The sequence below is a fragment of the Lynx rufus genome, unplaced genomic scaffold (genome assembly GCF_022079265.1).
Source record: "Lynx rufus isolate CCGP_SWC_20201006 ecotype Redwood Valley unplaced genomic scaffold, mLynRuf1.p SCAF_4, whole genome shotgun sequence".
NCBI classification, from domain to species: Eukaryota; Metazoa; Chordata; class Mammalia; order Carnivora; family Felidae; genus Lynx; species Lynx rufus.
The window spans coordinates 144,164,551-144,178,843 of NW_025814856.1; the positions used below are offsets into that span (position 1 = coordinate 144,164,551).

The 14,293-nt window shown below is 35.3% G+C and overlaps 1 protein-coding gene across 1 annotated transcript in view; it reads right to left on the reverse strand.

Moving 5' to 3' along the window:
* The window catches only part of GRM8 (glutamate metabotropic receptor 8), a 759,669-nt gene that overhangs the window by 267,856 nt on the left and 477,520 nt on the right, over nucleotides 1-14,293 (reverse strand). The window contains exon 6 of the mRNA XM_047096173.1: nucleotides 12,859-13,059. Within this exon, the coding sequence (XP_046952129.1) occupies nucleotides 12,859-13,059 (201 nt within the window). The remainder of the gene's footprint in view (nucleotides 1-12,858; nucleotides 13,060-14,293) is intronic.

Here is a 14,293-nt window from a genome sequence, read left to right on the forward strand (position 1 = left end):
AAAGGAAAAGAAGAAGTGAAAAATGGAAGAGGGACAAAATACAAATAGCATAGTTCAGGTATATAATTGACACTCAATGAATGTTAAATGCATGTGTATGACATTTTCAAATAAATGTAATTAATATACACTCCATAAATATTTTTAAATAAAATTTGGTAATTGTTCCCTTAGCTACAGTCAAAGGTGTTTATATGGTCCAAAAGACAAGATATTTTATAGTTGTGGTTTTCAAACACATTCCAAAGACTGAGAAAACCCAAATCCCAAAAGTGTTAACAATTAGGCACCCAAATTAAAAAGAATTTTCTCATTCATATCCTTCACTTTCAAACTAACTTCTTGATTAAACTTTAATGTAATTATAAGAGTTAATAACCTTAAAGAGAAAAATAATCAAGTCTCCATTATAATTTTCGGGTAGATTCTTTCTGAAGCAAAATACCACTAGAAAATAATTACCCTTAATAACATGGGAGCTATTCCATTAAGTTCTTTCCTTCATTAAAAAAATACATAATTTTAAAGGAAACAGAAGAAATAATGAGAGAATGAGCCCCATTTGATCCACTCTATACTCATCAGATGCCCATATCAGTAGTAAAGCACTTTCCCATCTACTTTGAGAATGTTGTGAGCACAATCACATTTCTGTTCCTATATCAAAGAAGCTGACACTGCTGGGGAAACCTTGTTGATTGATGCCATGGTGAGAAGCATCATTTCCATCTGTCTTGTTCATTCCCATAATGATCCTTGTATATAGTGCTTTTTAATTCTGTCTCTTTCTGAAGATTCCTAAGTGCTCAGTCCCAATCCACCCACCTCATCATCCTCATAAGATGACCTAAGTACTAATCATTATATCTCTATTGATAAAATATCCTTCATATATAATACATTATATCTATCTCTTTATTAGGCACTTTCTATGTACTATTACCCTACCTTTAGATTTCACAGGAACCCTGAAAAATATTATCATCCCCATTTTATTGATGAGGAAACAAAGATTTAAAGAGATTTTGCTCCTTGACCAAGATCACAAAGTAATGAGAGGTGTGACACTGGATTCAAATTGAGTACAAAGCTTGTGCTTCTAATCACTATGTAAAATACAAACTGTCAGGTATAAACTTCCTGCTGCTCCAAATCCTTCCTGCTCCTTCATCTACTTTTTTTATTCTTCATTTAAGAATTATTGCTATATCCCTGTTTAGACCCAAGACCAGACCTTAATCCTCAATTGCTAAGCCCACAGCATCTCATCTCTTTCTTGGATTTACTTATCATTTATTTGTAATTTTTTTGCACATGATGAAGTTCAGGAACTATAAGAACAAAGAATGAGTAAAAGAAGTCCAGTGCAGTGGGTGAAGCTATGGAGGACCATAGGAAAAACAAAGGCAATGCTATTGATTTGTCTCAAGCTTTTATTAGATGCTGGCTCCATCGTGGCCCCCATTTAACTCTTTATACATTAAGGGAAGAAATGTGAGATTAATAAACCTTGATCTTTATGGCTATAAAAGGTTTGTCAAAACTTATTCAGTTAGAAAACACAGGCAGGTACATTTATACTGTTAAATTTTATGATGACTTAACTTGTAGGATTAATATTTTATAACCAGTCTAAAATTTCCTTAATCAGAAATTGAAAAATTACCTAATTTCAAATAAGTCTGTTTATTTTTACATGTTCAATTCTTTAAAAAATATACAGTATTATATCACCTCACGCCAGTCAGAGTGGCTAAAATGAACAAATCAGGAGACTATAGATGCTGGAGAGGATGTGGAGAAATGGGAACCCTCTTGCACTGTTGGTGGGAATGCAAATTGGTGCAGCCACTTGAAAACAGTGTGGAGGTCCCTCAGAAAATTAAAAATAGACCTACCCTATGACCCAGCAATAGCACTGGTAGGAATTTACCCAAGGAATACAGGAGTACTGATGCATAGGGGCACTTGTACCCCAAGGTTTATAGCAGCACTCTCAACAATAGCCAAATTATGGAAAGAGCCTAAATGTCCGTCAACTGATGAATGGATAAAGAAATTGTGGTTTATATACACAATGGAGTACTACATGGCAATGAGAAAGAACGAAATATGGCCCTTTGTAGCAACGTGGATGGAACTGGAGAGTGTGATGCTAAGTGAAATAAGCCATACAGAGAAAGACAGATACCATATGTTTTCACTCTTATGTGGATCCTGAGAAACTTAACAGAAGCCCATGGGGGAGGGGAAGGAAAAAAAAAAAAAAAAAGAGGTTAGAGTGGGAGAGAGCCAAAGCATAAGAGACTGTTAAAAAACTGAGAACAAACTGAGGGTTGATGGGGGGTGGGAGGGAGGGGAGGGTGGGTGATGGGTATTGAGGAGGGCACCTTTTGGGATGAGCACTGGGTGTTGTATGGAAACCAATTTGACAATAAATTTCATATATTGAAAAAAATATATACAGTATTTCCAGGAATACTTTACTACCTGCAAACTTTCACCTTCAAAAATAAATTATATAAAGTACTTCAAAATTATTAATACAGTAAAACCTTGGTTTGCAAGCATAATTCATTCTGGGGTACTACTCTTATTGCAAGACATCTCTCGTTTATCAACTTAAAATTTATTAGAAAGGTTTGCTCATCTTGTGGAATACTTGTAGACAAGTTACTCACAATCCATGCTTTTACAGTAGTTATTTTCTTAATTTTATTTCAAATGAGGTAATCATCAAAAAGGATATTTATATTTAAGATAAACACACTTGACTTTCATCATGTTTGACTTTGTTTTTCTCTATTTACTAAATAAATAATATTTAATCACAAGGACATTGTGTGGTAAAGCTTCTAGAGATGGGATTTCATGTCAGTTTTTCCACATAGTGACATGTTATATATCTCATTTTTTACTTACAGAAATAGATAAAAAGCCAGTATTATCAATAACATATATACTAAAATACTACATTAATTCCAGTAATGCAATTATTACAGTTACAAAGAAAGATCATTTGGGGAGGTTAATATATCTCTAAAAATCTCTTGGTTTTTAGTCAAAGCACAGTGCCTAGAACAGAGACAGCCTTCTGTCTAAATTCTATGTTCCTTTCCTCCCTCTTCCCCCTCTTTCCATTTCATTTGTGTTTTCATTTTCCCATTTCAGGTACTGTTCTCTCATAGGGACTACTCGAACTGTCTCCTAACCTAACCACCCCTGTCTTCAATCTCACTTCCTCAAGTCTGCAAATTGTTGCCAAGGTTATTTTTCTAAAACAGAAATTTTACCACTTCACTGTCCTCTTCAAAAAGCTTCAGGTTCCTATTGCCTGCTGTGTCACCTTCAAACACTAGAATGACAGAGATTTCTAAACAAGAGCAAGCTCATCTGGTCATTTCCAGGCTGCTCTCATGCCACACTCTTGAATTCTTACACTGTAGATGCTCAGCTTTTTTAGAATGCATGTTTTTCCTTACTTCTATTTTGTCTGTTTTGTTTCCACATATGAGTGAAATCATATGGTATTTGTCTTTCTATAACTGACTTATTTTTGCTTAGCATAATGCTCTCTAGCTCTATCTATATCATTACAAATGGCAAGATTTCATTCTTCTTTATGGATGAGTAATATTTTATATATATATATCTAACATCTTTACCCATTTATCAGTTGATGGACTGCCATGAATGCCTTCTCCCCATTTTGTCCACCTAAGAAATGTCACTTTCCATCTGTGTTTAAATTTAAACCAGATGTGTTGTACTCTTTGAGGCTCTCCTTATATATTTTCCTAATCTCAGCTTTACATTGGGTTCTTATATGCTCATGCCTTTATCATATCACTTACCAAATTGAATTTTTGTTGGTAACATGTTTGTTTCCCTCCTCTGTTACATTATGACATCTGAGAACATATAGAACCATGTTTCATTAGTCTTTGTATTCTTTTTTGTTGTTGTTGTTAACTTACCTATTTATCTTTGACAGAGACTAGTGCAAAGCAGGGTAAGGGCAGAGAGAGACACACACAGAATCTGAAGCAGGCTCTAGGCTCTGAGCTGTCAGCACAGAGCCCAATGTGGGGCTTGAACCCACAAATCGTGAGATCATGACCTGAGTTGAAGTCGGACACTTAATTGACAGAGCCACCGAGGCGCCTCTTAGTCTTTGCTTGTATTCTTGATGTCTAACACAGAACTCTTTTATTACAAACCTTATAAGATTACTAATAAAATGTAGTTGAATAAATAAATGATTCATAAAGATGAAAATGAGTATATGTGACAACAAAAAAAGACAACAATAAGAACACTGATAGACATCTGTGTTTTAAAAATATCTTTACCTTTAAGAGTATGTAGAGAATTTAGAGCTGGAAGAGATTTCAAAGATTAGAATATTTTAGGATAATCCTTCTATTTAAAAGGTGAAGCTAAGAGGTCAAGATAAGTTCACAACACAGAAGAAAAGTGAATGGCAGAGCTCAGATAAAAGCCTGGGAATATGACAGGAATATGATTCTATGTGACATATTGTTGGTGGATTCAATTAGAAACAGAACAAAAGTGTGATTTGGCTTTCTTGTTTTTTAATAAATCCTTGTAAATACAATTATTTCAAATATTTTCCTTAGAATGTATTTCTAGAAGTAATGATATGTGCTGAGCAAATACTCTCTGAAAAACAATTACACTAATACCACCCTCACCAAGCATATTTGGAAGAACCAATATAATTACCTTTTGATAATTACTATTATAATTTTCAAGTCTTTGTAAACTTGATAGGTAGAAAACAATATTTTAATGTTGATTATATGTTCTTTATTTGATTGCTAGTGAAGGTTAACATTTCTTCAAATGTTTACTAATGTTTACGAGTTTTGCCAACTGATTTCTTCAAGATGTCATCATTGGTGGCTCTTTTTATATTTGTGATATTATCCTTTGACACAATAACCCAAATATATGCCTTACTTTATATTCTGTTTTAAAACTGTGTTTATGATCATTTTTAACATCTGACAGTGTTAAAATGTTACTAAATCAAACATGTCTATTTTCCTGTTATAATTTCCTTCACTGTCCAACTCAAAAAGCTTCCCCATTCAAATCTAATGGACTGTCTTCTATTTTTTTCTTTTGCTTCTTTTTCACTGAAGTCTAAAATAAATCCTGGGGTGCCTGGGTGGCTCAGTCAGTTAAGCATCCAACTCTTGATTTCGGCTCAGGTCATGATCTCACAACCATGAGACTGAGCCCCAGATCAGGCTCTGTACTGGATGTGGAGCCTACTTAAGATTCTCTCCCTCCCTCTCCCTCTGTTCCTCACCTTCTTGCGCACAAACACGCACATGTGTGAGCTCTCTCTCTCAAAAGTAAATTATAAACATTTTAAAAAATAAAAAATAAAATAAGTTCCACGTGGATAATACTCTTATGTGGAGGAATCATCTCACTTGATCTTACTGTAAATTGATACTCAATGAATAAAATGTCCTTTCCCTTTTTCATCTTTATCACATCATAAATTCATATGTAAATATGTACATATATATGTGTAAACTGATTTATTTATTATCATTATATATTTCTGGTTATTTCTGTCTGGTTCCATATACCATAAGCCTATTCAGCACTCGGTCCATACTGGATTGATTATTATAGCTTATCATTAGGGTTAAATATGAAATGTTGGTAGAAATAAATTTCTCTTCAAAATCATTTCAGTTATTTTTATTAATTTATTCTCACAATTAAAATTTTAAATATTATTTCAAATTCCAGAAAATACTCCTTTGTCATTTTGGTTGAAATTATACTAAGCCTGAATACAGATTACTCAGAAAAGTTTAACATTATTCTTATAATTAGTTTTTCTGTCTACAAACAAGGAATGTCTTTCAATAAAGTTGTCTTCATATAGGTCTTTCATATTTTTTGGTTCAATTTATTGCAAAGTATTTTAAATATTTTTGCAAAGGAAGCAGAGTTTCATTTTCCACATATTAGTCAATGATTTCTTACTAGTATAAAGGAATGCTCTTCAGGTTTTTAATATTAATTTTTTATTTGATCATCTTCCTGAAGTAAGTACCTCTAATATATTTTTCAGTGTCTTGCCTTAAGATCGAATCATTTGAAAATAATCATACTACTACTTTTTCATTTTTAGTAGTCATCTTTGTTATTTTTGTTTCATGTTTTATCACTTTGGTAAAAATTTATAGAATATTAATTATAGTGGTAATAGGAATAATCCATTTCTTTAATAGTAATAACAACTATAAGTATATAATTGGTTGAAGTCTAAGAGTCTAACTTTATCATGTTAAACACTTATTCCATTACTAGTTAATGTTTTTGTGTTTCTAACAGAAATGAGGGATGTATTTTAATCAAATAGCTTTACAGAATCTTAGGAGATATTCATCATTGTCTTATTTAACCTATTAGTGTGTTTATAGTACACTTCCTAATATTGAGTCATACTTATTTCTTTTAGATAGTTTAAAGGTATTTTATGCAAACAAATTTGCTTCAGAATCAGACTACAGTGTTCAGAGACACTCAATATTGTAATAGAAATTTGCATTAAGTACCTGAAATCAATAAGGTTTCTAAAAAAGAAATAAGACGCTGGTAAATTCCACCTCTATCCTAGTCTCTGTAATCAGGCAAGTGTTCACATATTTTCCTTAGAATATTGAGCACTGAAATGGTTAGACCACCATCTCAGTGGTGAGTTCAGAGAAGCTGACCATTCTTCTTCATGTCAGGAAATTCAACCACAGTACAAAGACTAGCATTACAAAATTCCAGAGTCGATTCTTCTCTCAGATTCTCACAGATTCTATGTGATTCTTAACTGTGTCTCCTCTAGCCTAACAAAAAAACACACCCTTAAAGAAGCAATGAGATTCTGAGATCGCAGTGGCATCACCGCTATCAGGTTTTCACCTCTCTGCTCACTTTGCTCAACTTTTCCCCATAAGTCACTTATAGAAAGTTCCCAAATGTCCCTTTCAACCACGGGGAGTGTCCCATGACAACCACGTCTGCACTACTTGCTCCTTGCCACTGATAATTTGGAACCAATCTGACATCCAACCTAAGTTTGGCTAATGAGATTCAAGGTTCCAAGAAGTTATAACTGGGATTTAGAAATAAATATTTCAACCATGGAGAGTGCCCCAGGACAACCAAGTCTGTCCTACTTGCTCCTTGATAATTTGGAACCAATCTGACATCCAACCTAAGTATGGCTAATGAGATTCAAGGTTCCAAGAAGTTAGAATTGGGACTTAGAAATATGTACATGTTAATTTTAGCAGGTGCCCTGAAGAAATAGCTGCTACATTCTAGAAATGTAGATGGCCTTCAGCTACCTACCCTATGGACCTAAAAATGGGGAAGACCAACATAAACAGAATGAAACAAAGCAGACAGAGAGATGTTAGGATTTCTGGCCAGCTTTTAGCTCTTATAACCAGTCCTTTCCTTAGGCCCTGTTGTATTCAGCCATGGGGTTTCTTGACATACCTTCATAAACTCTTTCTTTTAATTTTTTTTAATGTTTATTCATTTTTTTTGATAGAGACAGAGCGTGAGTGGGGGAGGGGCAGAGAGAGAGGGAGACACAGAATCTGAAGCAGGCTCCAGGCTCTGAACTGACAGCACAGAGCCTGATGCAGAGCTAGGACTCACGGACTGTGAGATCATGACCTGAGCTGAAGTCAGACGCTTAACCGGCTGAGCCACCCAGGCGCCCCATAAATTCTTTCTTTTAGCTTAAGCAAGTTTAAGGGGCTTCTGTTACCTACAATCAAAGATTCCTGATTAGTATGCCGCTGTGCCTGCCCTGCCCCTGATGTGAGCTCAAATACAGAGAAAAGGAGTTAGGAGATACCACTGGAATTCTATCAAACACTTTTTCTTTACGATAAATAAGGTTCTCATGGCAACAGAAAAATCCCTGATTCTATACAAGATGTAAGTATCAATATTTTATTGCCTATAGACCAGACGGAAGGAATTGACATCGTTGCTTAAGTTCCTGAAAAATCTGAACTCCTCTCTTTATTTTGTGTTTTTCTTTTGATAAATCTTTGGATTTAAAAATTTATGGAAACAGTGTTTTGTTCAAATGGTAGCAATAAAAGTAATCCAAAAGGCAGATCTTTGTTTCCCTCTGGCTCCCTGAGTACAGAGGATAGGTTGAGAAAAGTTGTAACAACCACATGAGTAATTACAGATATGCTATGACTCAGAATGTACTTAAAATACACATGCAGAATATGGCTCACGTTTTCTGTTGATGAGAAAATATCAGTTTGAGTGATTAAATTCAGTTAAACCACCATTGTTGTTTAAGTCTTTGATGGAAATAGTACTTTGTAGTTTAATAGTTTTACTAAGGGTTTTCACCCTTAACTAGTTGTGTTTAGAATCATTCTGGCCTGAAATACTAATCATTCATCATTCGAAATTCCAAGATGATTGTTATGTTCTCAGTTAACAATAGACTGGAAGAAGCATGACCTTTTAAACCAAGTATCTTTAAACCATTGCTTAATTAGGCATACCACACACAAGGTTACAATCTCAGCAAGACTGAGTTTTAAACAGTTCCCTTTAATTTTATACCAATGGTCTGTGCAGCATCCAGCTATTCTGGGTCCTTCACCTCCTGCTATTCCAACTGGAAGAAGAGTCTCCCTTCATACCAATGACAGTGTTTTACAGTCTCAAATTAAAAGGAACCATGAAAAGCAACTTGCCTTAATATTTCATTAATGCCAGAAAGAACCAGTTTAACAACAATTTTTTTTTCTACTCAGAAATTACACTTTAGGGTAGACATTATCCAATATTGAAAGGGGCATTACTAAATAATTCCATCCAATGGGTCAGTTTTTTAAATAACTTGAGAGTACATTTTGTAGCTCAGTGATCCTGACAGAAAACCTGGAAGGCTACACTAGACAAAATTGACAGTTGCCTTACAGAGCTCATTCTTTGACAACTGGTAATAGCTATGCTAAGAATAGTTTTATTATGTAGTAATTTTTTGTTGTCATGTACAGTAAGCAGTTCTGGGTCTAGTCAAGTACATTCTCAACTCTTCAGAATATTCAAAACTGATCTCAAGGAACCTGGGGTTTGGCCAAGGTTCCCCTCCTACTTCCAGGCTTTGGGAAGTGAGTTGGCTATCTCACTAGGTGAGAACACTGACCATCACTAACACAAACCACTCAGTCAGCGTTATGTAATAGTTGTTAGCTAAGTTCCCAGCACACATTCTAGGTGTCTACTTTCAGTTTCTATGAAAGCCCTGTGAAGAAAAAGGATATTTCAGTCTGTGGATTTGATGTGCACTCCATGTAGCTATTGGTACATTTCAAAGTACCTCTAGGACAGGCAAGTAGCACTAGGGGAAGTGGAGAGTCCAAGATTATGGCTTCTCCTTCAACCCCGTGGTTCTTATTTTGACTGGCTGAAATGTTAGACTTCTGAGTAGCATTCTTTTGAAGACAGAGTTTGAAAAGCATATTATAAGGGAAAAGCTCTTCATTTATTCTTAATAGAATATGGTAATCCCCATATCATCTGAGCTTGAAAGAATTGCAAATCTAGATCAAAGATTATCTCCCTCCTCCTGAAAACTCTTTTAATAAAATACCCTTCAGTGTTAGAAGCATTACATTCTTGGCTTTGATTGTGGGTATAAGTACAAAACAGCCAAAGAGAAAGCTTCTGCTTTTGCAGTAAAATTTTGTTAAATAACATTGTTTATGAGGCTGTTAAAATCCCATATGATACATTTCATTTAGAAATAGTTTCCAAGAGAATTAATTCTCTCTTAAAAAATAGGTAGGCTTGTTTCCATCACATAATGACAGTTACGTATCCCACTGAATGTCTCTTTATATTTTGGCTGCTTTGGAAGCTCAGAACCTGATGTAGTCCTGTATTCTGGTTACCATACTTCTTTCTTCCTCCTTAAAGGGGATAGATAGATAGATAGATAGATAGATAGATAGTATACTTCTATTTGAACCACCTTGTATATATTTTTTATCATAAACAGGCTGGGAATTAATAATTAGTGAACACTAACAGATAAGCCAATAATGAAATTTAAAAATTGATGAACTCCCGAGGCACCTGGGTGGCTCAGTTGGTTGAGCATCTGACTTCGGCTCAGGTCATGATCTCACAGGCTGTGAGTTTGAGCCCTGCATCAGGCTCTGTGCTGACAGCTCGAGCCTGGAGCCTGTTTCAGATTCTGTGCCTCCCTCTCTCTCTGCCCCTGCCCCACTCACAGTCTGTCTCTGTCTCTCAAAAAAAAAAAATAAATGTTAAAAAAAACATTTTGAACTCCCTGAAAAGTACTAAAGCTCAGAAGGATTATATAATCCATGATAATCTGTGTATGCTCAAGTCTCTTACCTTGTATCATCAGTTATTGGAATACAGACAAGTTTCAAGCCATTAGCAAAACAAATCTCCAGGGAGCTCAAAGAGATTCTATTTTAAGTTCATACACTAAAATTCATGTATTTTATGTGATCCTCACATCTGGAGTATACTTACTCTTATATCAGACACAATTCTATTATGCTTCGGTGGGCTCCTGTTGCTTCAAGATGAAGAACAAATCTCACGAATGGCCTATAAGGGGCGCCTGGGTGGCTCAGTCGGTTAAGTGGCCGACTTCCGCTCAGGTCATGATCTCGCGGTCTGTGAGTTTGAGCCCCGCGTCGGGCTCTGTGCTGACAGCTCGGAGCCCGGAGCCTGTTTCAGGTTCTGTGTCTCCCTCTCTCTGACCCTCCCCCGTTCATGCTCTGTCTCTCTCTGTCTCAAAAATAAATAAATGTTAAAAAGAAAATTAAAAAAAAAAAAAGAATGGCCTATAAGACCTCTCATGCTCTATCTTACTCTTCTCTCTGACACTCATTTCCTTCAGATTCACCTGTCCCCAACTCCCTAGACTAGGGAGGGATGTTTCCCTATTACAAACTCTCAGTTCAGCACACCTCTACTTTTAGCCCTCATTACAGATTATATTACTATCCCTTTGTGTGCTTTTCTGATTCACATCTAAATTCCCCCAAGAAATTCTAAATCTCATATCTGCTTTGACTACTAGTAGTGTATCTTTAGCACCTATCAGAATGCTTAACACAGTCTACATGCTCAATGAATACATCTCGACTAAATTAATGAAATTTTATATGTACTTCTCTGTCCGTAGTAGGTTGAAAGAAGCAAATTATGGAAGAGATCAGCCCCCAAAACAATCACAAAAACAGCACTTTGGTAAGGTGAAAGGGGGGAAAAGACTAAAAAGTGGACAGAAGAACTCAGAAATCACTGAAGTCTAGAGGCAAATTGTCTTAATAATCATTAGGCTTTAAGATGTTTTTAATAGTCTTTAATAGCATCATTATATTACAGTATGGTATAATAATAGAAGTCATCAAGGAAGGGTTTGGCTTTTATCTATGATTAAGATAAGAGAGAAGCTGGTAATTTACCTTTGAAATACTTTAATCTGGTATTTCTTTAAAGATTTTCCCATCGTCTGGAGGTGAGCTTCAGTTATTGAGGAAAACATTCATTTGCGTTCCTCTTCACACCTCCTAACTACATGGATAAATGGAGTGTTCCCAACCTCATGTAAGGATAAATAACCTTGCATTACAATACCCCTCCTTTGCCCAGTTTTATAATTGCAAGAAAATTATTTTCAAATTCCCTTAATATTTATATTCATAACAAAAGGATGGTTATGTAATGTCTCACAAAAATTCTGCTGAAAACGAGGATAGTCTGTGTTGAATGTAAACCAAATTTTGCCTCATGTTGCCTGCACAAAGCAAAAGAAGAAGTTTCCACTTGAATTCTAAATTGAAGATGACCTTGTGCTTTTTTGAGAAAGGCTGGCAGCTGAGGTCACTGGAGTGTATTATGATGGACAGTGCAGCGCCATGCATGGCTCGGAGGCATGTCCATTGTGTGGATTACAGCCAAACAGAAAGAATTAGACAGCTCAGAGCATTCTAACATTTCATTTGAAAATAATGGTCAAAATCATGGGCAGCAACCATTACAACTTTCATGAAAGAGCAGCAGCATTCAATAATTCCATCACTTCAGACAGGCATTTGGCTATTCTTAGCCGAATACTATGGGTCCAGCATATTCTGTATCAGTTTCTGTGACACTTACAGAAAGCAGCATTTCTGCTTCAGCAGGAGGCAAATCCCATCTACCCTGCGTTGTATGTGGTTCTATCTTACACAATGCAGCTCATTGCTTTAAATTGACCAAATCATTGAAAGTGATACAAGGAAAGAGAAAATGCAGAAACTTAACATGGCACTTTTAGAATGTAAACGTATAGCCACTCCAAATCATCTACTTTCCTCAGGTCAACTTACTGTTTAAAAAGCTTAAAATCAGTTTCAAAACAAAATATCTACAATTCCTTCTCTAATAATGACACAAACAAAACATTTTAAAAGAAATCTAATCTGTTGTCAATGGTTCCAAATGAGTCTCCTAAGTTATTTCTGAAATAGTGATATTTAAGTAGAATATTTTGATTGATAGAGGCTTATTTTTAACTTCTGCTTCCTTCAGGAGCAGATTAATGTTTCTTTCAGGAGCACAGAAAATATGTTTGAGATTTAAAAGCAGGTGGAAAAACTCACACTTCTGATTAAAAGGGGAACTGCTTCTAATCCTGTGCTTTCCACTCTGTGTGTCTTCTATATTTAGTGGGGGGAGGGGACAGATTCTGTCACTTCTAAAGTATTTAATGACAAAAAAAAAGTTGTCACTTACCATTGAAATTGACAGCCCGAATGTAACCAAGTAGCTCTTTCCCGTCCACCGTACTCATTCGTGGGCAGAGACCAATGTATCCAGGGCAGAGATCTTTGTGCATGTTGTGCAGGGCATAAGCCATGGAATATACTGCATCAATTACAAATTGGACCTTTCCTTCCTGTTCATAAGATGAATCCCTCGCAATTCTCTCCAGCCCTGCAAAAATTAAAAAAAAAACCATCAATTGGTGTTAGATCCACTAAAATATGGCATTAGGGCTAAGATTTCCACATATGAGGCACACTTAATGAGACACAACTATTTGATTTTACTCCCAATTATTTTAATCCTATACTTACTGAGTCAGGCTTTTAAACTGGGTATTGAATTTTTTATTTGGAAAGAACAGAAACTATTCCATTAGCAACAAAAAGATATTAACTAAATAAAAACATATAGTTTCATTATCTTTATTTCCACCTTATTGAGTCCTATTGCATTGTACATTCTAATAATTACATAACATTCTGGTTGTGACTTGATCTTTTAAGTAAAATGTGCAGACTTTGTCCTTTTCATCTACTTCAATTCTAGGATCATCATTTAATTAGTGTCTCAAAGTAAGGTCTTTTTTCCCTCCTCCCATATCTGTTCTCGTTTTGAATGTGCTTCATTTACTTGGGCGCCCTTTTTGTATATATTAAATGACACTATTTCCTTAAGTAACCCACCTATCTTTAGAAGAATCATTCAACTTAACTTTTTTTCTTGAACTCAGTTCAAGAAGAAATGATTACTAGAATAAGGTTAGTTAACATATCTACTACCTAATAGACTAACCTTTTATTCCCTTGTTTTTTCCTTTCCTTTTCTTTCCTTCATAGGAACTTTCAAGTATACAATACAGTATTGCTAACCATAGTGACCATGCTGTACATTAAATCCTCATCAATTTCCTATTTTAATTTTCTGTTAAAAGGATGTAGAGCTCTCAAATTAATTGTCATTCAGAATAATTGTACCTGTGTTTGGGCATATTTAAGGCTGAGAATTGGCTTTGGGGATTGCCTTTAGCATGGTGTTTATCATTTAATATTTAATAAAAGCTTACAATTTAAAATGGAATGTAAATTTGATATTAAAATCAGATAATGTATAATTAGTTATAATCCAACATTCTCATTTTGAAGATGAGGAAACTGAGACTCATGGAGGAGGAGAAGTTCACTTTGAGCACAGAGGGCAGATATGGAAGCCTTCCCAGGTCTCAGACTTGGAGCCCAATATTCATTCATTCCCCTGAAAAGTATGGTGAATGGCACGAATGTGCCCAAGAAAAAATTACAGAAATGATATTGAGGTCAGAACCAAAAAGGATCTCCCAGCACTTCCATACCCTACCAAACTTTATACATCCACTAACGCTTGGAGAGACCTAAAGCAAACACTT